General features: G+C 51.3%; 1 protein-coding gene across 1 annotated transcript; it reads left to right on the top strand.

Moving 5' to 3' along the window:
* On the top strand, positions 1 to 25,884 carry CSF2RB (colony stimulating factor 2 receptor subunit beta). The gene is made up of 14 exons (XM_090272490.1): positions 1 to 47; positions 7,102 to 7,347; positions 8,106 to 8,277; positions 11,084 to 11,274; positions 12,365 to 12,516; positions 12,602 to 12,770; positions 13,263 to 13,398; positions 13,541 to 13,698; positions 14,849 to 14,988; positions 15,955 to 16,114; positions 22,605 to 22,695; positions 22,917 to 22,974; positions 23,809 to 23,882; positions 24,574 to 25,884. The coding sequence occupies exons 2-14, from the start codon at positions 7,146 to 7,148 to the stop codon at positions 25,697 to 25,699; spliced, it is 2,829 nt and encodes a 942-aa protein (XP_090128616.1). The 5' UTR covers positions 1 to 47; positions 7,102 to 7,145; the 3' UTR covers positions 25,700 to 25,884.
* The last annotated feature ends 1,111 nt before the right edge of the window (positions 25,885 to 26,995 follow it).

The following is a 26,995-nucleotide window of genomic DNA, read 5'->3' as shown; positions in this document are numbered from 1 at the left end:
CCGCTGCCTGGAGACGCCAGCAGAAGGTCCTCTGTCCCCACGGAGAGGTATGGCCTGGCTTGGGGGGGCAGGCGAATGTGGGAAGGCTGGGGCAGGGAGAACCTGGGGGTGTTGAGTAGGCAGGTGTACTCTGGGGACTCGGGGTGGTGAGGGTGTGACCTCTTGGGAAGACCTGAGCCCAGACTCCTGGGCAGCTAGTGGGTGAGGAGTCAGCCAGGGTGCTGATCTCCTTGGGTGCTGTGTAAGGAGCTTGGGGAGAGGACAGATCCCACTGGTGGGATTCAACTGTCCTGGAAGCTCAGGCGTGGGAGTTGGACGCCGCATACCGTCCGTCTCTGCTTTGTTTACTAAGGTGTCACTAGCCGTTGGAGGTGTCACTTTCTGCTCTGGGCTTCTGTGTCCTCAGCTGTAGAACGGGAAGAGTGTTAATAGTCCCTGACATCCTGGGGGGTGGGGCCGCAGGGGAGGAGAGAGAGAGAGAACACAGGGCATCCATGGGAATGCAGGGTTTGGGGATGGGGAGAGGCTGGGGGCTGAGGAGAAGCCTGGAACCCTGCTGTGCTCAGGCCCAGGGCTTGGCGCAGCCTGGGAGGCTCCCTTTGGAAAATGAGAAGGAGCCCAGTCTCTTACCTACAGATGTATTTTTCTTCCTCTAAGAATGTTTTTGCTCTCACACGCACCCTGAACTGCTGTCACTGGGTGTCCGTTCTGTCCCCAGGTGTGTTGGCTGGGTGCATTGGGGGAGGAGGGGATCCAGGGATGTCTGCATATATGTGCAGGTGTGTGAAGGTCGGTGCAGGTGTATGCGTTTGCCCTGTGCATGGGAGGGCAGCTGTTTGTGTGGGTCCGAGCTGGGGTCCGCGGCTGTGGGGCCTCGCCAGGCGGCCTTCTTCCTCTCAGGGCCCTGGGACATTTTGTGGGACCCTTTGGTTCACAGGCTGGCACTCAATCCACTGAGCCACACCAGCCAGGGCGAAAAAGAATCTTTTAATTAAGCCCAATGTAACGAATTAAAATTATCTGGTTCTTCTTGGATTTTTTTCCTGCTTATGGGTGAAGCTATGCATCTTCACCAAAGGCACTCCTTTGATGAAGCGCATGGAAATGTCATTGTCCCTTTTCTGACGGGTTCTTTGACTTGCACATCATCACTTTAGAAACGAGTCATTCGCTATGTGTATTAACAATTTATTTGCACATGTTGAAAATATATTCTTCCAGATTATCACTTGTCTATTTTCTTTACCATGTTTAAGATATCTTGTTTCATATAAAAATGTGTTAATTACCCCTGGCTGGTGTAGCTCAGTGGACTGAGTGCCGGCCTGAGAACTGAAAGGTTGCTGGTTCAATTCCCAGTCAGAGCACATGCCTGGGTTGCAGACCAGGTCCCTGGTTGGGGGTGATCGGGAGGCAACCGATCAATGTATCTCTCTCACATGGATGTTTCTCTCCCTCTCTTTCTCCCACCCTTCCCCTCTCTATAAAAATAAGTAAACAAAATCTTTTTTTTTAATGTGTTAATTACTTTTAAGTCAAATCTGTTGTTATTTTCTACTTAATGCTTTCTGGATTTGATGTCATGTTCAACCCCTAAATTAAAGAAATATTTATGATGCTTTTGTCATTTTAGTTTGATTTTTAGACCTTTAATCCACCTAGAATTTAGAAGGGAGGGTAATATATAAAGTAATAATCTAACTTAAAAAGTTACCTGCTAATTGTGGCAACATCATCAATGATGTGTACACAGCCCAACCTTGCCTCAGTAACTTGAAATGCCAGTATTACTCCCTAAATTCCTACTTGCTTGTTTTCCTTACTGTATTCTGTTCCATCTATCTATTATTATCTTCACTATTATTTATATAGCTAATAGAGCAAGTCTCTCATCTTTGGTTTGTTATAATTTAACATCAGTTTGTCAAGCCCATTAAAAATCCTTTTGAAATGTTTTGGAATTTCAATTTTGATTGCATTGAATTTAGAGATTATTTGGGAGAGTACTGACCACACGGGCAGCTTCTCCTTCATGCCTCTGGCCGGAAGGGCTCTCATGGTCTCTCTGCCTCTGATGTTGCCACAGGTCCCTGGTAGATACCAGAAACGCCAGCCTCTCCTTCATCTCCTCATTTGTTTGTTTGTTTAATCAGGAACGGCTTTTGTACCAAATGGCTTTTGTATCAATTATTTAGGAGCGTTTATCAAGATAAACTGACCCGCCCTAACTGATGTGGCTCAGTTGGTTGGAGCGTTCTCACCATAACTGAAAGGTTGTGTGTTCAATCCCCGGTCCAGGTGTGTATGATCCTCAGTCTGGGTGTGAACGATCCCACATCTGGGCGTGTATGATCCCCCATGTGGGCACAAACAGGAGGCAACCGATTGATGCTTCTCTCTCACAACGATGTTTCTTTCTTTTCTCCTCCCTCTTTTTCTCTCTCTAAAAGCAATTAAAAAAAAAAAAGTCCTCGGGTAAGGGTAAAATAATAATAATAAAATAAAAAAAGATAAACTTTCCCCCTTTTCCCCCTTTAATCTGTTCATCTGTTTCTTTTCATCACAAATGGGCTTCTTAATGGCTCTCTGTCAGATTGTCCTCTGAAATTGTTTTCCTCTGCAGTGAATTTGGGTTTCTTTTCTCATTTCTAGTTTTTATTCCTACCATTAACTTTCTTCACAGGTTTGGGGATTTTGGTGTGTATGTTTATTTTGAGTGAGAACATGTTTGGTTTCTCTCTTCTCTTTTCTCCCTCTCCCCCCTTCTCCTTTCCCTCTCTGCTGTCCTCTTGCCTCTGAGGTTACCTCTAACTCTTAGTGACTTTTAACCCATAGTTTTTAAACATGCATATTTTCCAACAACAGTTGGGTTTAATTACTGTTTATATACTCTTCCAAAACAAGGCAAGATCGTTAGCAAGTTTTCACTTCTCTGCTGTCCACCCCAACCTCACAGCTAACTGCCACGTTAAAATCATCGGATTTTTAAATGTAATACTGCTATCCTGTATTTATTTATTTGCCCTCTCTACAGTTCTTCTTTATTTAACTGTGAGTCTTATTGGTTTATTTTCTCACCACTGATTCCAATAACACATGTTTTCTTTCTTTCTTAGACTTTTTTTTTTAAACACATCCTAGAGTAAAAAAAATTTTTTTCAGAAAATATCTTCAAAGCTTTTTTTTTTGTCCTTACATTTCCAAAATGTTGTGGGTATTTTTGCCCTTGAACTTCAAAGTAAGCTTGATGTTTTATGATTCTAGATTTAAACATATTTTCTCTCCATATTTTCAAGACAGTACTATCTATTTAGAGTTCGGGGTCACTAACTTCTCAAGAAAATCTTTCCAACCAGACCCTTGTTGCATTAAAAATAACCTATTTGTTTCTTTCCTTCTGGAAGCTTCTAGGATTACCCTTTTATTTTTGGATGACTAAAAGTTCACCAGTATGTGACTGAGTATGGCACTATTAAAAATTATTCTTGTTCTTCACTTAGTTAACTATTGTCTCCTTCAAAGCCCTGTGAAATTTTCTTCTATTTCTAATGGTATCTATTTGGGTGCACATGGAAAAATCCCCAAACAACAGTGGTTTAACAATACAGAAGTTTATTTTTCCCTCACATAAAAGATGTCTAGAGCCCTGACTGGTGTGGCTCAGTGGATTGAGCACCAGCCTGTGAACGGAGAGGTCACTGGTTCGATACCCAGTCAGGGCACATACCTGGGTCACGAGCCAGGTCCCCAGTTGGGGCTGTGTGAGAGGCAGCCGAATCTCTTGCACATTGATGTTTCTCTTCCTTTCTTTCTCCTTCCCTCTCATCTCTCTAAAAGTAAATAAATAAATTTAAAAAAAAAATAAAAACCTAAAGAGGCCCTGGCTGGGTAGCTCAGTTTGTTAGCGCATCATCCCAATTAGCCAAAGTTTGGGGTTCAATTCCTAGTCAGGAAACATAAGGGACAACCGATGAATGTATACATAAGTGAAAAAACAAGTCTCTCTCTCTCTCCCTCTCCCTCTCCTTCTCTCTCCCTCTCTCTCTCTTTCTCTCCCTTCTTCCCTCTGTAAATGCAATGAGAGTAAGAAGAAAAAAAAGATATCTAGAAGTAGACAGTTTCAGGCTGGTGTGGTTGCTCCACAGTGAGAAGAGGAATCCAGGTTTCCCTCTTTCTGTTGCACACGGCTTTCATCCCCAAGGTAACCTCATGGTCCAAAATGATGGCTGAAGCTCCAGCCATCACTTCCAACTTTCAGGCTGGAAGAAGGAAGAAAGGTAGGAGAATAAAAGTAGACCTCTCCCACCTGAGCCGACTCCCTTTAAACAACCTTTTTGGATAGGTCACCCGATGTTTCCACTCGTATCTCCTTGAAAACCATTTAGTCATGTGACCACACCCAACACTAAGAGGCTGTAGGGAATAGCCTTTGCTTCTGTGCAGCACAAGTTCCAGATAAAACCTGAGCTTCTGTCAGTTACTTGGGTAACACTGTCTACCATACCTGCCCTCAATTCTCTCTGTCCTCTGTTTCTAAGTGCTGCGACTCCTGGATTTCTTTCCCAGGTCTCAACTTTTCTCCAAGACTTTCCCTCTTCATGCCCGTTTGCTCTGTCTTCAATATATACCACCGTAACGTGACTGTGTGTAGTGTTCATGCTGTAATTTGGCCCATTGCTGTGTTTGTTTCTTTAATTATGTATTCTTTTACCTTCAAATTCCAAGATCTCTGTTTATTTGTTCTTTGCATAGTGTCCTATTGTTTTGAATGGCTGCGATTCCTCAAACCTCCCTGCGGGCGCTAGTTAAGATGTTTTAAAGTTTTGTTTTGCTTTGGCTGTAGATGTGTCTGTTCGGTCAGTGTCCATGACGGGAGATGAGGAAATGCAGCCGCTGTTGATAGAGCGGTTAAAGCCACAGACCCTAGCGGCCACCTGCTGTGGCCTTCAGTCCCACCCTGTCCTGTACTAGCTGTGTCATCATGGACGATTTACCTGTTTCCTCATCGATACATTGGGGATTCTAATAGTAACCGACACACGGATTAGTAATATCTGTACAGGCCTTTGAACCGGGCCTGGCTCACAGTCCATATTTTATCACTGTTAGCCACTAATAAGGATTTTCTGTGTGAGTGAATTTTACGCTTATGTTCTTTGATGACACTGATTTGCTTTAACCATCTACAATGTAAAGATAGTAATCCATCCTCTGTATTCTGCTGTAAACATTTCTTTTTTGCACTTTGTCCTTTGCTTTGTGGTTTGGTTATTTTTATAAAATAGAGAAAATTTTGTTTTTATGTGCCTTCTGTCAGCCTGCGTCTCTGATTTCTTCCACTGCTTTTAAGCTTGAATGGTTTAAAGGTATTCACTTCTATGGTTTGCAAACTTAATATGCTTTGACATCTTCCATTTAAATTTTAAAGTAGCCTGATATCTGGGAAATGGTGTGAGAGAGGGATTTGGGCTGATATGTTTTATGTTGTTCAATTGTCTTAGTACTTTTTCTTATTCCATCCCTGCGTGTTGATTCGTGATTCCACCTTCCTCATAGAGTGCATTCTTGGCAAAAACAGTTTGTCTGGTCTGTGTCTATTGATCTATCGTGTGTGTGTGTGTGTGTGTGTGAGAGAGAGAGAGAGCGAGAGAGAGAGAGAGAGAGAGAGAGAGAGAGAGGGAGAGAGAGGGAGAGGGAGAGGTGAGGGGAGAGAGAACAACACACTCCTTTGTCAGATCTTTCTAATACATTTTGCTACTGGGTTGAGCCTCCTTATCTTTAAATATCTTATTAGCTTTCCCCACATACATGTTTCTTTCTACTGAGTTCTTACCAAAAAAGAATCTTAGATTTTTTTTTTTAAGATGTTATTTATTTATTTTTGGAGAGAGGGGAAGGGAGGGAGAAAGAAAGGGAGAGAAACATCAACCCGTGGTTGCCTCTAACACGCCCCCAACTGGGAACCTGGACCACAATCCAGACATGTGCCCTGACTGGGAATTGAACCAGCAACCCTTTGGTTTGCAAGCTGGTGCTCAATCCACCGAGCCACAGCAGCCAAGGCAGAACCTCAGATTTTTATAAGACTCATGTGAAACCTTTAACTTATTTTGGGCTGAATTGCTCTCCTCACACACGTAGCCTTTCTACCTCTGATAAGAGCCCAGTGAAGCTCTGCATTTTCACGTTAGTGCCAGTGGGCAGACCAACCTGCACCAGCCCGCACAGCTTCCCACTCGCCCACCCCAGGGCAGTGCCCCATCCACAGGAGCTCAAGCAGACACTCTGTCCCCAGCTCCCAACAAACCTGTTCTTCTTTCCTGAGCACCTATCAGACCAAGCAGTCTACAAACACCATCGCATTTGGTTCTCCCCGTGACAACCATGGGAATGAAATGTGTACTTTGGACAGTTCACAGAGGCAGAGAGCGAGGTTGGAGGCGCACGCTGAGTTAGTCCAGGCCCCCGGCAAGAGTGGGGCAGAGCCTGTGTTGAAGGTCAAGTTGGCTGAGTGCAGAGCGGTGTGTGTGTGTGTGTACACGCATGGTCCTGCAGCTGAGTGGCATTTCATTCTTCCCCCGGGATGAAGAGAGGAAATCCCCAGCCTCCTGCTGAGAATAGGGAACTGGCTTTCAGAGATGGTGTGGGAGGAATGCCAGGAAGTGGGGCAGAGGCGGGGAGAGTACCAGGCCCCGGTGCGTGAGTGTCCACGTGATCTCACCCAGGGGAGGACACTGTGTCCCCAACACCCGCTGACTCCCCAAAGCAGACACAGGTCAGTAGCCATGGGGAACTCAAGGCAAATCGAATACCAGGCCTCCTTCTCAGGGTTTCCCACCACCAGGGCACTGCACGGGGGTGCCTGGTACACGGCCCAGAGGGAGCCCACTTCTTCAGAGGTCATGAGTGCTCCTCCCCCATGGTCACACCCAAGGACACTGAGGCTCAGGGGAAGGGACAGTCCAAGGTGCCAGGCTGATGCAGCAGTGGGGGCTGGAGACCATGCACCAGGGCCACTCCTGGATTCACCTCAAAAGTGGGCTGGGTCCTTTGGGGTGCAGGATGGGGAGGGGCAGCTCCCAGATGATGTTTCCTCCACAGGCCTAGAGAAGGCTGAGGTCTGGAGGGAGGATTCACAGGAACAGATGACAAGGTCATGGCCTGGCCCCCAACTGGAGAGAGACACAAGATTCCAGGCCAGGAGGGCCCGGAGCCCGCTCAGACCTGCACCCACCTATGCTGCCCACTGCTCATCCAGAGCTGACCAGGAGATGGCGCCAACCCGGTGGCTGCTCCCCATAACCCTGCTGACTCTGTGTCAGGGGCCCAGCATGGCGGGGGCCCAAGGTGAGCCTGGCTACGCCCTCCCCGTCCCTCGTCCTCCCAGCCTGCTTTTTGCTGCTGGGCCCCATGGGTGAGACTGTCCCCCAAGCATTTCCCCGGAAACTCACCGGCCTCAGCGGCTCTGGCCTTCCCTCCCTCCCTCCCTTCCCTCGGTTCTTCTCTCTCCCTAATCTTCCCAGGCGCCGCGCCCCCATCCTCCCTCACTCCTGCGCGTTATCCTCAGGCCTCCTGTGCAGTCCAGCCCGTGTGTGCCCTGTCTCTGCCCACAGTTTTCAGTGTGGCATTCAAGGCTCTGACCTCCAGGGCAGGCCTTCCAGCCTTTCCTCTGCACCCTCTCCCTTTCCCTCCCCACTCTGCTCTGCTGACAGTGGCCTTGACAAATTGCCACCTCCCTGGGGCCCTTGGCCCTGGGGGGATCTCTCCCTGTTTCGGCTCCAGCAATCTCCTCGTGCTTGGAGACCCAGCTGGGCTGTTCCTGAGGCTCATGAATCCCACTTCTCAAGGGCTCCCAGGGAACTTGGCTTCTCTGAAAACCATGGGAAGCACGTTCCCTCTTCCAACCATCAGGGCTGGCAGCCGCCTCGCCTCTCGGGTGGGTTTGCGTCCCTCCTCCCAGGACACACAAGGGCTCTGGGCGACAGGGCCTGTGCCTGATGCACGTCCCTGACCTGGGGTGGCAAGAACGCTGTTCCAGGAGAAGGACACTGCAGGGGCTCAGAAAATGTGCTGTGAATCAACTAGAATATTGTGTTTCTCTCCAGACACGGAAAGGGAGAGGTGTGAACCCCTTCTGGCCTCTCCCAGGCCAGGGACCGTCCCGCTGCAGACCCTGCGCTGCCATAATGACTATACCAGCCATATCGTGTGCAGGTGGGCGGACACCCAGGATGCCCAGAAGTTCATCAACATGACCCTCTTCCGCAGGCTGAATGAGTGAGTGGCACCAGGGCGCAGGGACCGGAGGGCAGGGAGGGGCTGGACAGAGGACAGAGGAAGGGAGACCCCAGCCCAGGAGCTCCTGCTGCGTCAGGTGGCCTCTGGGCCCCGGTGCTGGTATCACATGCCAGGGTTTCTGAGAAGAGCATCTGTGATAATGTTGTTGCTGCTGATGGTGATAATCTTCTCTAATTTTGTTGCAATTTAATGATATCATCCTGCACAAGTTCCATTTTAGAGGCAGGCAGGGAGGGAATAGACCGTTCTGGTCACAGATGAGGAAACCAAGGCTGTGGAGCTGAGGTCCCTCATCCCCACTCCATGGTGGCCAGAATCCTGTGTCTGGCCTATGGGGCTGGGCTCCCTGTGTCCCCAAGACCCTGAAAACTCCAGACTGAGGAGTTTGTCCTTTCCCCTCAGATATTCTCCAAGGCATATGCCATTTGGCAAAGTGACTCACATCATGCTGGGGTTTGGTGAGAGTCTGACTCACAGTAATAGAAATAATTAAACTGCTGGTGTCACAGGGGTGGGGGGACCTCCCTGGGGGGTCACTCTGAGAAGGAGCCACCGTCACACCCACAGCATGGTCACTCAGCTCTCTTTCTGCTCTCCTCGGAAGTTCTGCCTTCCCTTCTGCACCCTCCTTGTTACCACCGCCACCTCCCAGCCTTGGCTGTGACCCGCTTCCTCCTGCACTGAGACACCAGACTCCCAGGAAAGAAGCCCCAGCCCCCTCCACACTCCCACTGCCAGGCTCCACGCCTGCTGCCTCCCTGGACCTGCCCGCCACCCCCCAACACCAACCTGCAGGGATTTCCTGCTGTGATTTTGCAGCAAGGGTCCCATCCGGTATTGCTGTTCAAGGACATCACTGCCACCATGGTCTCCACTCTTTCCGGTGCCATCCATGTACCCGCCCTTGAATCATTCACAGTCCCACTTACAGATGCCAAGAAAGGGTGCAACTCCGGGACCCCTCCGGACCCCATCTCCTCCAGCCAGGTCACCCTCTGCCTCCCTTTGTAACAACACCCCTCTAAAGGGTTGTCCAGATCCAGCAGACCCAGCGTCTTTCCAGTTACAGCAGTCCCTCGCTGTATCGTGGTTTGCTTATCGTGGCCTCACTGTATCGTGGGATTTTTAAAATTATTATATTTAATTACTTATCGCAGATTTTTCTCTGTATCATGGGATTTTGCGGTACTGTATACGTATGTTGTTAAAGTTACATAGGTTTAAGAGTGTAGAATAAATGTAAGGTTCCTACTTCGCGGCGGGGGGGTGGGGGGTCTGGAACGTAATACCCACTATAAGTGAGGGAATACTGTATTCTCCCCTGAACCTACTCCCCCGGGATTCTGCTGCCCCCAGCAGGCCACCCAAACCGCTCCCGCTAGAGCCAGCAAAGCCCTCACTGGTGCTAAGCCTAACAGTCAGTCTGAGCCTCTCCCTTCTGGGCCCGGGGGCACACCTGACTTGGACTGACCACGGTGTCCTTCTGAAGCCCTTTGCTCTCCTGACTTCTGGCCACCACACTCACTCCTTGTCCTTGTGTCTCCCTGGCCTATCCTTTCCATCTCCTCGTCAGCTCCCTTCTTTGGTTTTGAACATGAAGGGTGAGATGGCCCAGGACTCAGTCCTGCACTCATATCATGATGCGGTGACAGAGAGCCAGCCTCAGGCTCTGGACTTCTCACTGCTCTCTCCGGCCCAGACCTCTCCCTATGCTGCAAACCAATAGGGGCACTTGCCTCTCCACATCGTCCCTTAGAAAAGGGGTATTTTCCACCCCAAACCAACTCTAAACCAAATTTCTGCTCTGTCCCCAAAAGACAGCTCCAGCTCCAGTCTTGCCATCTCAGGTCACTAAATGGGGGCTCCCAGTGGCTCAAACCGAACACCTGGGAGGGTTTAGTCATTGTTTGAATCTTTTTACCACCTTTCCTTCCCCATCAGAGCATCTAACCCGTCCACAAATTCAGTCAACTTTATCTTCAAACAGAACAGGAATCTGGCCAACACTAACGCCACCACCCTGGTTCAAACCATTTCCTATCACTTGGGATATTCCAGAAGCCTCCTCTCTGCTCCTTCTGCTTCCAATATTGCCACCCCCCTCAACCCAATCTATCTACAACTCAGCAGCCAGAGGAATCCTTTCAAAGCATATGTTAGAATATGTCACTCCTTTGCTTATAACTCTCCAATTTTTCCCACTTACAGTGAAATCCAAATTCCTTAAATTCTTTTTAATTGTTGACTTCCTGTCACCTCATCCAATTAGACTCCTAGACCTTCCAACTGCACATACTCTACTCTACACGCAATGTTTAACTGCCTAGTTATACAACCCTACAAACCTGAGCCTGCCCCAGGGCCTTTGCACTTATTATTTCAATTACCTGAAATCTCCTTTCCCCGGAATTTACAGAATTTACGTGGCTCCTCCCCATCCTCCTTCAAATTTCTACTCAAATGGCACCTTTTCCAGGAGGCCTTCTCTGTCTCCCCCGTTCCAAACTGCATCCCCCGCTGCAGTCCTTCTGGGCTCCTCATCCTTTCCTGCTGTACTTGTTTACACCAAGTTTCCTCCGTCTGACACATGACCTATTTCATTCAGCTGTTTCATGTGTGGCTCCCTCCAGCAGGATGTAGGTCCTATGGGCAGGGGTTTGTGTGTATTCTGTTTACTGCCAGGCCCCCTGCCCCTGGGCAAAGCCTCACACAGGGGAACCACCCAATAATGCTGTGAATGAGCGATTCTTTTTCACTCTGGACTAACCCCGTCTTCTCCTGGCAGTAAGCCCCTGCAGCCAGTGTCCTGCGATCTCAGTGACAACATGCTCTGGTCAGAGTGCCCTTCCCCTCCCTGTGTGCCCAGAAGATGCGTCATTCCTTACATGCTGTTCGTCAATTCCGACAAGGACAACTTCTCATTACAACCAGACAGGCCTCTGGGCGCCCAGATCACTGTTGTTCTGGCCCAGCATGGTAAGGCCTGTGCTAGAGGTGGTCCCCAGTGTGGACAGCGGGCCCCGGGGGTGGCCAGTCTGCAGCGGACGTGCCAGCGAGTGAGAGTCTTCAAGGGGTGGAGACCCTGGCCTGGGGGTGGGTTTGGTCTCTCAAGGGAAGAGGAAATGGTCCCCTTATGATGAAGGTGTCGGAGCAGGTACAATGTGGGCTGAAGATGTCCTTCAGGCTCCAGCTCTGACACACCCTCACATGCCACGTTCTGTGTCCAGCGTAGAACATGTCCAACTGTTCGGGCTCTCATTGAATTCTCTGTGTTTGAAAGTCATCCCTGGGCGTCCAGACACAGAGGCTTCGGGGGCAGGACCTGTCCATTCACTAAAGAAGCTGCTCACCCAGACCTCTAGGTCCCAGCAAAGGTGTGCTTGCTCTTGGTTGACGGAAGGATTTCACAAAAAGTCTCTGAAGGCTGCCTACATGTCTTCATTCGTTTCTTCGTTCACTTTGCCCCCACCCCAAATTCACTGAACCACTACATGGCAGGCCCTGGGGAGAGGGAAGGGGACCAAGACCCAAACCCTGCCACCTACAAGCTCCTCTACCAGGTCGGGGTGCAGATGTGGAAACACATAAACCCACCAGGATAAGGACCGCACAATTGGCTATGGAGGGGACTGGAAAAGGAGCAAAGATTCTCCCTGGGAAGGGGATCCAAGAAAGTTCTACAGGAGGAACTTCCATGCTGGGCTGAGAAGTACACACAGAGCATCGGGCAGGTGGAAAGAGGAAGCCACAGCGCCCTCTGCTGGGTGGGAGGGGACTCACCGCATCCTGGGCAGGGGAACCGGAGACGGAGGGGGGCTACGTTTAGTTTAATTGCCCGCCACCTTGTATCGAGGCTCAGCTGGCTGCACAGCCTTTATTCACGGTCACGGTGAGTCCCCACGATTTGGCAGAGGAAGGGCCTGAAGCCCACAGAGGACCCGGGTCTTGTCCAATGAGGGCCACGCTCCTCGGGGAAGCGCAGGTGTCCACACAAAGGCCGTGCAGACCCTTCACCGCCCCCCAAGTCGTCCAGCCCCTCCCAGTGCCTTCCCCTCCTCTCCTTCAGTGCAGCCCCCCGCGCCCAAGGACCTCCGCATCACGGCTGCTGGGGACCGGTTCCTGCTGACCTGGAGTGCGGCCCCCGGGGCTTCCCAGAGCCAGTGGCTGTCAAACCTGGAGTTTGAGGTGGTCTACAGGCGGCTTCAGGACTCCTGGGAGGTACGGCCCTCGGCCAGCTCGGCCCGGAGCCCCCAGGGACCCGGCGCAGCCGGCACCTGCTCCAACAGCCCCTGTCTCCCGACAGGATGCCTCCACCCTGTATTCCACCTCCCGGGAGGCCGAGCTGGGGCCAGGGCACCTCATGCCCAGCAGTACCTACGTGGCCCGCGTGCGCACCCGGCTGGGCCCGGGCTCGCGGCTCTCCGGACGGCCCAGCGCATGGAGCCCAGAGGTTCGCTGGGACTCCCAGCCAGGTAAGGGAGCCTCTGCGGGGAGGGCAGCTCATTACAGCCCCCGGAGGGAAGGAATCCAGGGGTCCACGCTGCGAATTCCACCAACCTTCTGTGCGGTGTGTTTAGAGCTGCTTCCAGGGCCCACCCGCCCCATGTGACTTTGCAGAGGCAGCCCCGCTTCCTGCTCGCTCTGGGGCCCCATGTCTGCCCATGGCATTCTGAGCAGCTATGTTTCCACGACAGCCATGCCATGTATGGACAAAACACCGTTCTTGTGTGAAATCCCCAAGCCCTGAAACTAGACATTCTCCCCGTTTTCATGGGGGTTAGGGTCCACAGAATTCACTCTGAGCTGTGCGCACACAGCGGGCAGGTTCAGGCTGAAGTTTAGCCCCTGGTCTTTTGGGCCCTAAAGCGCAGGGTCCCTCTGTGGTGAGCCTCATGGCAGGCAGCCACTGAGAGCTAGGGAAGGAATGACGAAGGGAATGAGTGAGGGACTGTCTCCCCAACCAGGGGACGAGGCCCAGCCCCGGAACCTCCAGTGCTCCTTTGACGGGGGCACCGTGCTCAGCTGCTCCTGGGAAGTGAGGTCCGAGGTGACCAGCTCTGTCTCCTTCACCCTCTTCTACAAGTCCAGCCCCAATGCAGGGTGAGTGTCCTCTCCCTCTGTCCCCTCTCCTCCTCTGGGCCTTGCCCTGTGCAGGCCTCCTCCTGTCCCTGGGTGTCTCAGCTCATCCCGCCCGCCCGTGGTCTCTGCCTTCCCCTGCCCTCACCTCTGCCATGACTCCCAGGGAGAAAGAATGTGCCCCAGTGCTGATGGAGGAGGCCTGTGGCCACTACATCCGGCACCGGTGCCAGGTTCCTGTGGCTGATCCCTGGAACCACAACCAGTACAACATCTCTGTTCGGCCGAAGGTGGAAGAGAAGTATATAAAGAGCTCCGAGAACAGTGAGTTTGCCCTCAGCCTTCCATGGGGGGATGAGAGGATCTTGGGACAACTATGCTTCATTGTGTGTGGAACCTGTATAAACTCAGGGTTCCTTATGACCCCATCTTTACGTTTGTCACTTTCAAGAAACGCAGTCCAGTCAGTGAGTAACGTGAACAAAGATCATGAGAATCTCCTCTTTAAGTTCTCAAGAAGCAATAATACAACAATGACAATGGCAAATAGCATGTCGGAAGGTTAAGTGACATTCCCCAGCCAGCAGTCCATCATTAGTGCCCTTTCCTCCGTCCCCTGAGCTCTGCCTTCCCCCCCAGCTCTGCTGCTGCACTAAACCTCCAGCTCTCAGCCAGCCCTGCCTCCTGGTCCTCCCTCCAAACCTCGCTTTTCATTCCCTGATTGGGCGGTTTGCTTTTAGGTTCCCAGAGCCCTCCCCTGATGGATCTTTTCAGTCTTCAAAATAACTGACCGAGGGTCCACTTCTTCAGATGGGGGCTGGGGCGTGGGCGGATAAGCTGATGCTCCTTGCAGGTTACTATCCCTGGTTCCTGTTATGCAGCAAGTGCCCGTTTAAAGGAACCCCCACATTATTTCAGGATGACCAAGTTCTTCCGCCCCATCTCCAGGCAGGGGCCCATTTGTTTTACTTGTCTGTGTTAGAATCCACCACTTACTCTCTGGGTATCAGCCAGGTTACAACCTTGACCTCTTCCCCTTGCTAACTGCCTGTCCTTGACACGTGGCAACTTGCTCTGGGGCTCAGTTTCTCTGTCTGAAAAATGTGACAGGTTAATAGTACCTACCCTAGGGCTGCTGTTAGCATTGAGGGAACTGATTCATGCAGATTGAGCATGTCTAACAGTGTCTAGAACGGAGTCACGGCTCTAGAATAGGACCAATCGTAGTGGTTTTATTTTTACGTAAGTACTGTGAGTGACCCGTGCTTTGGGCCACCTCGCGATAGAACAAGTGAGACCCAGCCTCAGGTCAAAACGGATGATATGGTGAAGCAGGGGTGCGAAGACCCTGAGATGGGCGGGACCTGGGGTCCTGGGCCACTGGAGACAGCACCTGGGACTCACATGGAACACAAGGAATGTTCCATGGGAGGAATGTTAGGAACAATATTCCCTAAAAGTTTCCTCCCTCCAGTCCAGATGGCTCCCCCGACACTCAACGTGACCAAGAGCAAAGATGTCTACAGCCTACGCTGGGAAGTGCAGAAAATGGCCTACGACCACATCCAGTACACCTTTCAGGTCCAGTACAAGAAAGAGGCAGCCTCATGGCAGGTGAGGGCCTGTGGAGGGGCGGGGCATGTGAAACAAATGGGGGAAGGCGCCACCTGTCTGAGGCCTGGCTCCTGCAGGTGACCAGTCAGAAGTCACTGGCACGTGATCATCACAAGCCTTGGTGATTGGTGGGTCACTGCCTCATCCCTTGCTGAAGGGATGAGGCTCAGAGCAATGATGTGACTTGGCCAATATTAACACGTGCGACCCTGAATATCAATGCCAGTGTGACTATCTGGGCAAGGAGGGCTGAGAGCTGCTGGATGAAGAGTCCTCCCAGTCATAAAGGGACATTCCCTCCGAGGGGTCTCACCCGGACACAAATGTGCCGCCGCTCAGAGCACAGCTATCCCTGTAGATGCAAGCAGGGCCCAGCCCAGGGCTCGGCCCCCCGCCCCCACCCCCAGGAAGCTCTCTGTCCAGGTGCAGAGCCTGAGGTTCCCCTGAGGCCAGACCAGAAACCTTGCAGCTGCCCCAGAACTTCAGGCTGCAAATGGAGAAACTGAGGCCAGGAGGGGAGGAATCAGTGGTGGATCTGGGATTAGATCCCGGGTTCCTGAACCCCTATCTCAGAGTCCAGAGTCCAGTCACCCTGCACGGCAGTCTGGGGAGGCCACAGTTGGGGTCCACACTGCCCCTGAGGAACTGGGAAATTGAGGGATCTCCAAGTGAGGCTGGAATAGCGTGACCCCTTAGGGTTTCATGGCCTTGGTATTGTCATATGTCACCATGGCGCATTGCAAGGGGTATAGTCCTGGTCCCATCCAGAGTGCTCTCTGTCTATGGGCCTAAAGGAGGGTCCTCCACGGGGGGAGGTCTCCTGCCTCAGACCTGGGGAGTGTGCCCACAGCGGGGGGCTGAGGGGTAGCAGAGACCTGGGGTCCTGAGGCGGGAGGGGTGTGCAGCTGTGCCCGTGTGAGCCCAGAAGTGGCCTCAGCACACCTGCTGCCACACCTGCGCCCACAGGAGAGCAAGACAGAGACCCTCGAGAGCATCAGAGAGATGTTGCTGCCACCTCTGGAGTCCTCCACCAGGTACCAGGCAAGAGTGAGGGTCAAGCCCTACCAAGGCTACAAAGGGATCTGGAGCGAGTGGAGTGCGGAGTGCTCCTGGGACACCGAGTGGGGTATGTCTGCCCTGCCCCCACCCCCTCTCCTGCTCTAGCCCAGCTGTGGGGATGGACAGGGGTGGTGGGGACACGGAGATGTGACCCCCAGCCCACTTGGGAAACTTTTCCTCCCACGTGTCACTGGTCATTGGAGAGTGACACCTGGTGTCACAGAGGTCTTGAGACAGCGGAGAAGAGCAGGTCTCATCACACCTCCCTCAGACTGGACCTTAGCTCTCTGTTAATATGACCCATGGCTTCATTAGCCTCTATCACCACGAGCCAGTGACCACTCAGCCCAGAGTTCCACTTGCCATCAGCCAACATCTGGGCCCGCAGACAGGTCGGAGATAGGAAGATTGGAGTCCGGTTTCCTGTCTTCCCCATTCCCCTGAACTTGCCACTTTCATCTGTCTCTCGCTTTTTACCAGACTGGTCACCAGGAAACAAGAACAGGGCTCCCAGGGGAGGGAGAAGAGGGGCGTTCTGGAGGGGCCCAGCTCCTGAGGGGCCGGTGGATGCCCAGCAGGAAGCGTGGGGGCCCCGAGGGGCCTGCGCACCTGCTGGTTTCTCCACCAGCGCAGCTTTGCCCATCCCTGCCCCTCCAGTCCTCCCCGTCCTCAGGGCTCGGCTGTACAGGCAAACACCTCCTTTCCTGCACTTCTTTACTGTGCTTTGCAGAGAGTCTGTTTTTATCAACATTGAGGCGCGCTCTCCACCTGCAAAAAGATTATGACTTGCTGAGGGCTCGGGTGATGGTTAGCGAGAAAGTATTTTTAATTAAAGTATGTATTTTTAATTTTACTTTTCAATCACTATTTACATTCAGTATCATTTCTTATTAATTTCAGGCCAGGAGGGGATGGGACAGTGGTGGATCTGAATAGTGGTTAGACTGGGATATACTTTACAAAGTATTTCCCCCTGACAGTGCCAGTCCCCACCTGGCGCCGTACATCGGTACTGCAGTATTATTGACTGTGTAGTCCCTACGCTATGCCTACATCCCTGTAACGATTTTGTAACTACCCGTCTGTACTTCCCAGTCCCTCACCTTCTTCACCCTGTCCTCCACCCGCTTCCCTCTGGCAACCACCAGTCTGTTCTCTGTACCTGAGACTGCTTCTATTTCATTTGTTTGTTTTTGGTCTTTAGATTCCACCTGCATGGAATCTAAGCTATATGGTACTGTATTTGTCCTCTGTTGGACTTATTTTTTGTAGCATAATACATTCTAAGGCTGTCTGTGCTGTCGAAAATGGTAAGATTTCATCTTTTTTAAGGTTGAGTAATATTTCATACACACACACATATGTGTATATATACATATATACACATTCTACACATACCACTTTTTCTTCATCCACCTGTGTATTGATAGGCACTTGGGTTGCTTCTATATCTTGCCTTTTGTAAATGAATATAGGGTTGTATATACTATTCTGAATTAGTGTTTTGGGTTTCTTTTTAATTATAGTTTATTAACTACACTATTACAGTTGTCTTGATTTTCCCCCTTTGCCCCCCTCTACCCAGCATTCCCCACTCCCTGAGGCAATCCCCCCATTATTGTTCATGTCCACGGGTCATGCGTATAAGTTCTTTAGCTGCTCCATTCCCTGTGCTGTACTTTATATCCCCATGGCTGTTCTGTAACTGCCTGTTTGTGCTTCTTAATCCCCTGACCTCCTCATCCATCCCCACTCCTCCTCCCATCAGGCAACCATCAAATCACTCTCCACATCCATGATTCTATCTGTGTTCTTCTTTGCTTAGCTTTTTTTTATAATCAGTTGTTGATAGATACATATTTTTGCTATTTTATCATTCATAGTTTTGATCTTCTTTTTCTTAAATAAATCCCTTTAACATTTTATGTAGTAAAGGTTTGGTGATGATGAACTCCTCTAGTTTTTTCTTGTCTGGGAAGCTCTTTATCTGCCCTTCAATTCTAAATGATAGCTTTGCTGGATAGAGTAATCTTGGTTGTAGGTCCTTGCTTTTCATCACTTTGAATACTTCTTGCCAGTCCCTTCTTGCCTGCAAAGTTTCTTTTGATAAATCAGCTGACAGTTTTATGGGAACTCCTTTGTAGGTAATTATCTGCTTTTCTCTTGCTGCTTTTAAGATTCTCTGTCTTTAACTTTTAGCATGTTAATTATGATGTGGCTTGGAGCGGGCCTCTTTGCATCCATCTTGTTTGGGATTCTCTGTGCTTTGTGGACTTGCATGTCTATTTTCTTCACCAAATTAGGGCAGTTTTCTTTCATTATTTTTTCAAATAGGTTTCCAATTTCTTGCCCTTTCCCCTTTCTCCTCTCCTTCTGGCACCCCTATGATATGAATGTTAGACTTATTGAAGTTGTCCCAGAGGCTGCTTATACTATCCTCATTTTTTTTAATTCTTTTTTCTTCTTGCTGTCCTGATTGGTTGTTTTTTGCTTCCTTCTGTTCCAAATCATTGATTTGATTCTCAGCTCCATCCACTCTACTGTTATTTCCCTGTAAATTTTAATTTATTTCAATTAGTGTATCCTTCGTTTCTGACTGGATCTTTGTTTATGCTGCTGAGGTCCACATTAAGTTTCTTGAGCATCCATATAACCAGTGTTTTGTAGTCTGCATCTGATAAATTGTTTATCTCCATTTCATTTAGCTCTTTTTCGGGAGTTTTTATCTGTTCTTTCATTTGGATCATATTTCTTTGCCTCCTCATTTTGGCAGCCTCCCTGTGTTTGTTTCTGTGTATTAGGTAGAGCTGCTTTGAGTCCACTCTTGGTAGTGTGTTCTAATGTAGTAGGTGTCCTATAGGGTCCAATGGCTCAGCCTCCCCTATCACCCAAGCTGGTTACTCAAGGTGCACCCTTTGTGTGGGCTGAGTACACCCTCCTCCTGTAGTTGAACTGTGGTTGCTGTTGGCAGGTAAATGGGAGGGATTTACCCAGACCAGTCAGCTGCATGGACTGGCTGTGACCACTGACCATCAACATCCGTGGAGGATCAGCTGTATAGGAGCAGGGTGGTGGTGCTCTGATGTGTCCTGTAGCTGATCACTAGATGCACTGGCCCTGGGGTTTCCTGGGTGGTGCAGGCCAAGGTCAGCTCCCACCTGTGTTTTGCTCAGGGCCACCCTGCCTGCAATAAAGCAATCTGAGATGGATGCTACTTGTGCCGGGCTTGGAGATTCCCAGGCAAAGCCAATCTGTGAATGTAGGCTGGCTACTGCTAGTGCTGGGCCTGGGGCTCACTGAGACCAGCTGTTGCTTGTTTGAGTCTCTAGAAATCCCCGAGGCGGGTAAAACTGTTAGCCAGGTCGGTAGAGTCTCAGATATGGCACCAGCTTTGCTGGCTCCATTGGGAGAAGGCCCAGAAAAGGGACAATGGTCTCTGCATGCCTTGATGTCAGATACCTCAATCTCTCTCAGCATGCCACTGGTGCCTTTCAGGCTGCCACCCTGGTGCCGGAGCTCAGAGGGAGTGAGTCTGAGCAGGTGAGTCTGTGTGTGGGCTCTTTAAGAAAAACTGCTTGGAGCTCCAGCAGTTTCTTCCACTGATTCAATCCCTGCTGTTTTTGCAGCCAGAAGTTGTGGGGACTTATCTTCCTGGCCCTGGAACCCTGGGCTGGGGGGCCTGGTGTGGAGCTGGGACTCCTCACTCCTGAGATATCCCTCCTGGAATTTTATCCACCATGCTTGGGTGAGGGGCCAGCCTGTTCTGCATCTGGGCCCCTCCTACTAGTCCGGATGGTTGTGGTTTCTTTAATTCCGTAGTTGTCAGAGTTCCACTCAACTCCATTTCTGATGGTTCTGAGTGATGGCTGTTCTATACTCTAGTTGTAATTTTGATGTGGTTGTGTGAAGAGGCGCGCCATGTCTGCCTATACTGCCGTCTTGACTGGAAGTGTTGAATTTCTTTGGATATTTACCCAGAAATGGAATCACTGAGTCAAAAGGCAGTTCCATTTAATTTTTTGAGGAAACTCCGTATGACTTTCCACAGTAGTTGCACCAGTCTGCATTCTCACCAACAGTGAAGGAGGGTTCCCTTTTCTCCTGTTCGCCAACACTTGTTGTTTTTTTAATTTATTCATGATAGTCATTCTGACAGGTGAGAGGTGATAATCTCACTGTGGTTTTAATTTGCATTTCTCTGATGAATAGTGATATTGAGCATCTTTTCATATGTATACTGGCCATCTGGATTTTCTTTTTGGAGAAGTGCCTCTTCAGGTCCTCTGTACACACACACACACACGCACACACACGCACACACCTGCCTTTTTTAAAGATTTTATTTATTTTTAGAGAGAGAGGAAGAAAGAGAGAGAGGGAAGGAGACATCAATGTGAGAGGAAAATATTGATCAGTTGCCTCTGGCACATGCCCCATATTAGGGACCAAACCCACACCCAGGCCTGTGCCCTGACCAGGAATCAAACTGGCGACCTTTCACTTTGCAGGACAATGCCCAACCAACTGAACCACACTGGTCAGGGCCTCTGTCCATTTTTAATTGGATTGGTGTGTTCTTATTTTGTGTTAAGTTGTCTGTGTTCTTTATAAAATACGAATATTGACCCTTTATGAGATGTATCATTGGTGAATATCGTCTTTCGATCTGTAGGCTGTCTTTTCATTTCGTTGATGGTTTCCTTTGCCGTGCAAAACTTTTTTGTTTGGTGTAGTCCCATTTGTTTATTTTTTCTTTTGTTTCCCTTGCCCAAGGAACTATATCAGAAAAATATGGCTAAGAGAAATGTCAGAGATTTACTGCCTATGTTTTCTTCTAGGAATTTTATGGTTTCAAGTCTGACATTTCAGTCTTTGATCCACTTTGAGTTTATTCTTGTATAGGGTGTAAGGAAGTGGTCTAGTTTCTTTCTTTTCTTTTCTTCTTTTTTTTTTTTTTTTGCGTGTGTCCAATTTCTCAACACCGTATTTTGAATAGAGTCTTTTCCCCATTGTATGTGCTTGCCTCCTTTGTCATACAGGTGAGGGCTTATTTCTGGGCTCTCTGTTTGGTTTCATTGATCTGTGTGTCCATTTTTACACCAGTGCTGTGCTGTTTTGATTACTATCGTCGGCAGCCGTCCGTCTCGAGAGACGATGGTGTAGCTTCTTAAGAGTCTATCTGCACCGCCGAGAATGGCTGTGCAGTCCGACTCGGGAGTGACATGGTATCTGTCTCCTCCCGTGTTGAATTGACATCTTGCGATGATGCTGAAGCTACAGAGCCTGGGCAGGGTGATATGGAGGGTCTGCTGTTGCCCATGCAGCAGACCCCCCCTCTCTTCGCAGCTGAAGGATCCAAGGGAAAGACGGAGTCAATACAGCTTGGCTTCAGGCGCGCCGCAGGAGTTGCCGGTGTTGACTACAACGTCAAACCGCCTTAGGGACTCCGGCTCCGGATTTTCTGTCGGGGTTTACTCCCTTAGCCTTTCCCCTGAAGAGGTATGCCGCAAGGCAGCGGAGGTTTTTTGGAGTCAGAGTTTTCCTTCTTTGATTACTATAACTTTGTAGTATAGTTTGATATCAGGTAGGGTGATACCTCCAACTCTGTTCTTTTTTTCTCAAGATTGTTGTGGCTATTCAGGGTCTTTTGTAGGTTCTATAAAAAACACCATTGGTATTCTGACAGGAATTGCATTGACTTTATTGATTGCTTTAGTTAGTATGGACATTTTAACAATGTTAATTCTGCCTCTTCATGAACATGGCATATGCTTCCACTTATTGTATCTTCTTCTATTTCTTTCTTTTACCTCCTTGGTTAAATTTATTCCTAAGTATTTTATTTTTATATATTGTTTTTTAAGACATAATGCTATTGCACACATAATAGACTACAGTATAGTGTAGACATAACATTTTTATGCCCGTGGGAAACAAAAATATTCATGTGACTTCCTTTATTACAAAATTTGCTTTATTGCACCCTGGTTGGTGTGGCTCAGTGGATTGAATGCTGGCCTGTGAACCAAAGGGTCGCTGGTTCAATTCTCAGTCAGGACACAAGCCTGGATTGTGGGCCAGGTCCCCAGTTGGGGGCATGCAAGAGGCAACTGAGGCAATGTATCTCTTGCACGTCGACATTTTTCTCCCCCTCTTTCTGCCTCCCTTCCCCTCTTTCTAAAAATAAATAAAATATTCAAAATTTGCTTCATTGCAATGATCTGAAACCAAATCTGCACTACCTCCAGGGTTTGCCTATAGACATCCTTCTTCAGGACGTTCCCTGTGGTTTCCATGGGCTACAATCACCGACCCCCCAATCCCAGGCACCTCCTGCTACTGGAAAAGATCTACCCCTCTGTGTCCCCTTTAGCACTAGAACATTGGTGGCGGGAGGAGAGTACAGAACAATGCCCTCTCCTTAGCCTGTGTCTGCTCCCTCTTCCCCCCTGTACTCCACCTGCACTGACCTGGCCCCACCTGCCCTACCTCCAGAGCCTCCGGCTTTTCCCTCCCCTGATGCTAATGCCCCTTTTTCTTTCCTGGCTACCCTGCAGTGCTGCCCACATGGGGCCTGGCCTTCATTCTGGTCTTCACCACCCTCGCCTTGCTCCCGGTCCTGCGCTTCTGTGGCATGTATGGGTACAGGTAAGGGGACTCCGTGATGGGTGAGGGTAGGGGTACCCAGGACCCCAGGGGCCACAGGGATCTTACAGCTGATTGCTGCAGTCCCTGCTCTGCCACCCATTCCCTGGGGGTTCTTGGAAAAATCTCACCCTCTCCTTGGGCCTCAGTTTCCCCGCTGTACGTGAGCATGGGCAGCTGCCCTGCGGTCTCTGGTGGCTCTCACCTCCCTGCTATCTTTCCAGGCTGAACCGGAAGTGGGAGGAGAAAATCCCTGATCCCAGTAAGAGCCAGCTGTTCCAGGTAGGATCTGGCTGTGAGGGCGGCTGGGGTGATAGGGGCTCCTCTGTGCTAGTGCCCATGTACCCACCCCCACTCCGCCTTCCCGTCCTGGGGGACTTCGAGAGTGGGGCATCGGTGGCCAGAGGAGGGGCTGGGGAGCTCTGAGAGCAAGGCCAGCACCTGCAAGTTCACCCCTGAAGACCCTTGGGCCCCAGAGAGGCACAAGGCACCCTGTCTCAGGGGCTCACGTGGAGCAGGAGAGAGTTGAGTGTGGGTATCCTGGGAGTGCCAAGGTGGGCTCGGGTAGGGGTTCGTTTTACTGAGGGTGGGTGGGAGGCAGAACGACTCCCCGAGGACAGGACAGCAGAGCTAAGCTTTGAGGGATCTGGGTGGTGCCAGATGGGGAAGGTCACTGAGGGCAGGAGGCCTACGTGGGGCATGAGACGGGACCGCTTCATGAAGGATGGAGGTGGGTGAATGGTGAAGCTGGGAGCCCATCACGGGAGGCGGAGACAACCACTGAGTGGAAGAGCCCTTTGGTCAGGCAGGGCCAGCTGTGCATGTGGAGGGTCTCGGGCCAGTGTGGGAAGTCAAGGGGGCGAACACAGAAGCAGCAACACCCCCAAGGAGCAGACTCACCAGAACAGGGACCCTGTCCTTTGATGCTGGAGTGGAGAAGCCCAGGGAAGCCCCAGCACCTGTCTGGCCTCCCCGCCTGGTGTCGGAAGGCTATGTCTGGTCCTGACCACACCGAGCTCTTTCCCGTGTCTACGGGCTCCCTGCACCCCCCCGCCACTCCTCATCCTGCCCCCACCATCACTGTCTCGAGGCCCCACAAATATCCTTCTCTTCCAGAATGGGAGTGTCATCACTGGTAGGAGCCCCTCACACAAGGGGCCATGGGACAGGCACTTCCCTGAGCTGGAGGGGTGAGTATCTAGGCCTGGGGTCTCTGGGAGGTGGGAGAGTGCCCCCCTTCTCCGTGCACACTGGAGGCTCAGAGGAGGTGGCCTCTGGCCTGTGGCTCAGTGTGAAGACGTCCAGGGAGGTGGCTTGCACTAAAGCAAGGGGCATCCCAGCTGGATGGCTGAAAGAACTTCCTGATGCCTAGGCTAGCAAGAAACATAGCTCTGGTCTGACAGGTGGCCCCACTGTGCCCTGCTGCCCAGGGCCACCCCACACTGCCTCAGCCTCATGGGGTGGCCAAGGGGCTGTAAATCCTTATGGTCAGCACCTGAGCTGCCAGCTGTCCACTGACCCTCAGGGGAGGGCACTGCATGTTGGGGACAAGGAGTGCGGGAGGACTGGGCATGCACAGGCGGGGCACTGGCCTGAGCCCCGAGGCTGGGCCATATCAAGGAGCAGAGGGTCAGAGCGACACATCCGAGAGAGGAAGCCGTTGATCAGGAGCATGGAGGATGGAGGGCCCAATCCGCAGGGAGACAGAGGAATGTCCGGCTTCCTGTTCTGGGTCCGACCCACCCCTGGCCCTGCTCTGTACTCCCTGAGAGCCCTGCTGGTCCCAGACCTCCCAGCGTCTCATCCCCTACAGCCCCTCCTGCATGAACTGAGGTGTCTGCCCAGTTGGTCTCAACATCTCTGCGCCTGTTCCTCCCACAGGGTGTCCCCTGCAGACTGCGTGAACAGCGAGGTGTCACCTCTTAATATAGAGGACCCTAAAAATGCCCATGATTCATCACCTGAGCCTGAGACAACTCCAGCCGCCTCAGACCTGCCTACGGAGCTGTCCTCAAGTTCCCTGCCCTGCCTGTCAGCCCCCTTCAGCAGGCTTGAGCGCCAGGTTTCTGGCTTTGACTTCAATGGCCCCTACCTGGGGGCACCCCACAACCTGTCCCTGCCTGACCTTGTGGGTCAGGAGGTGCTCCGGCAGATGAGTGTAAGCCAGAAGCCACTGCCCACAGGCTCCCTGGAATACATGTTCCTGCCAAAAGTGGGACAGGTGCAACTGGTCCCACTGGCCCAGGTGATGGGACGGGGCCAGGCCAAGGGAGTGGAGGAACGGCCCTGCCCTGGGGCTGAGCGGAGCCCCTCCCTGGAGTCAAGGACCGACCCTGCCCCTCCTGCACCTGGACTCATGATGCGCAGTCAGGGCATGAAGGACAGTCCCCCAGCCCTGTCTGCTGGGTCTGGGGTGCCCGAGGACAGTGCTGTGGCCTCCGGTTATGTCAGCACTGCAGACCTGGTACTCACCCCACCCACAGGGGCGCCAACTGCCTCCCGGGTTCCCCCTCTGGGCCTCCCCTCCGACCAGAATCACGGCCTCTGTCCCGGACTAGCTGGTGGACCCCCGGTAGCCCCAGCCCCGCTGACGTCGGTGTTTGACAGCTACGTGGAGCTCCCCTCCACCATGGGCCAGTCCCCTAAGTCCCCTCTGGGCAGCCCTGCCCCTCCGGTAGCCAGCAGCCCCATCCTGAGCCCCAGGGAGCCCCGGGCAGATGTGAGCCCGGTCTCTCCACACCCCGAGGGTCTCCTGGTCCTGCAGCAGGTCGGGGATTACTGCTTCCTCCCTGGTGCCGGGTCTGGCCCGGTCTCGCCCCGAAGTCAGTCCTCTTCTCCTGGACCCTGTCCTGAGATCAGGGCCCTGGACCAGGGGTTCCAGGCCAAGAAGCCCCCATGTCAGGCCGTCCCCCAGGTGCCAGCCATTCAGCTCTTCAAAGCCCTGAAGCAGCAGGACTACCTGTCGCTGCCCCCCTGGGATGTCGGCAGGCCGGGGGAGGTGTGCTGAGACCCGGCAGACCCTGGGGAGACGCGTGGAAGGAGAGCGTCTGCCTTCCCTCCTGTCTGCCTCTCTCTCACCGGCCTCTGGTTTTTTCCACCCTCATTTCTACAAAGCCAAGGAAAGGAGACCAGAAAAATGAGTGAAGCATCTCACTTCTCCCATGACCTTTACATCCCCCATCACACACACACAGACACTTCAAGTTCACGTATTTTTAGTTTCTGAATTATTAGAATATTCCATACACACTCATTTCATTTGCCCTCATTTTCCTCAATACCAGGTTTTCCTGCTTCTGCTCATTTCTTCTTTCTCTTTTCCCTGCTTTATTGTTAGAATGAGTTTGAGGTCCCAGCTAAGCATGTTCCGAGAGGTCGCATCTCAGTCATGCAGTGATGCAGGCGTGTCTGGTTGTGTAGGAGGACCTGCGTCTGCACCCTGCTCCTGGCAGTCACGAACACAAGATTCCAGGCCAGGTGCAGTGGCTGGGGGCCGCTGGGGCGAGGGCCTTGGGGGTCAAGGGCTTGGAAGAGCAGCGCAGGACCGCTCAGGCACTGCAGCCTCAGATGTGGCGACCAAGCAGCAGTCTCACTGTCACTCCAAGAAATGGGCATGGTCAGGGGCTCTGCTCGGGAAGAACTGTTCTGAGCTCACGGGAAGAACTGTTCTGAGCTCACGGGAAGCCCTGCTGGTGCCAGCAAGGTGACTGGGCAGTGTCGTCGGGGCCGCTGGACCTGCACTGGGGACAGGCCCTTAACCGGAGAAGCGTGGGGCGCTGATTACAGGCTGATCTTCCCACACCCAGGCTGTGGGGCCTGGAAAATTCAGGAGAGGGGAGTCCAGAACCCACGTCTACTGTGGGAAAGTTGGAAAGAACCGCTCAGCGAAGGGAAATGACGGAAAGGGCACGTACGCTTTAGGGCTTAGAGTCCAACCTGCTCGGCTGCCCTTTGTGCAGAAAGACCTGCAACTCCGACCGCCACAGCCAAGGATGAGGGGTTTTGGCCTCTGTCTTGGCCTATGAGGGAATCACGGTTCTTTTCGATCTTTGCCTTCCTGATATGCAAAAATGATGGCATTAAATGGTTTTTATTTTCATTAGTTATAACTTTCAAATTTGCACATATTTTTACATTTTGTGGGCCTTGGTTTTTTTTGTGTTTTTTTTTTTTTCCCCTGGACCGAGCTCATTAAGGACTTCGTTCTGTCAGGCATTTATCTTTTCCTGATGAGGATTTTAAAATTATTGATGTACAGTCTTTCATGCGTGGTGCCAACTGTTTTCCCCCAGTCTGTGGTTTG

Source organism: Furipterus horrens, unplaced genomic scaffold, assembly GCF_987537825.1.
Source record: "Furipterus horrens unplaced genomic scaffold, mFurHor1.1.pri manual_scaffold_4, whole genome shotgun sequence".
NCBI classification, from domain to species: Eukaryota; Metazoa; Chordata; class Mammalia; order Chiroptera; family Furipteridae; genus Furipterus; species Furipterus horrens.
The sequence above is the reverse complement of the archived record's forward strand: the minus strand, read 5'-3'. Positions and strand labels throughout refer to the sequence as shown.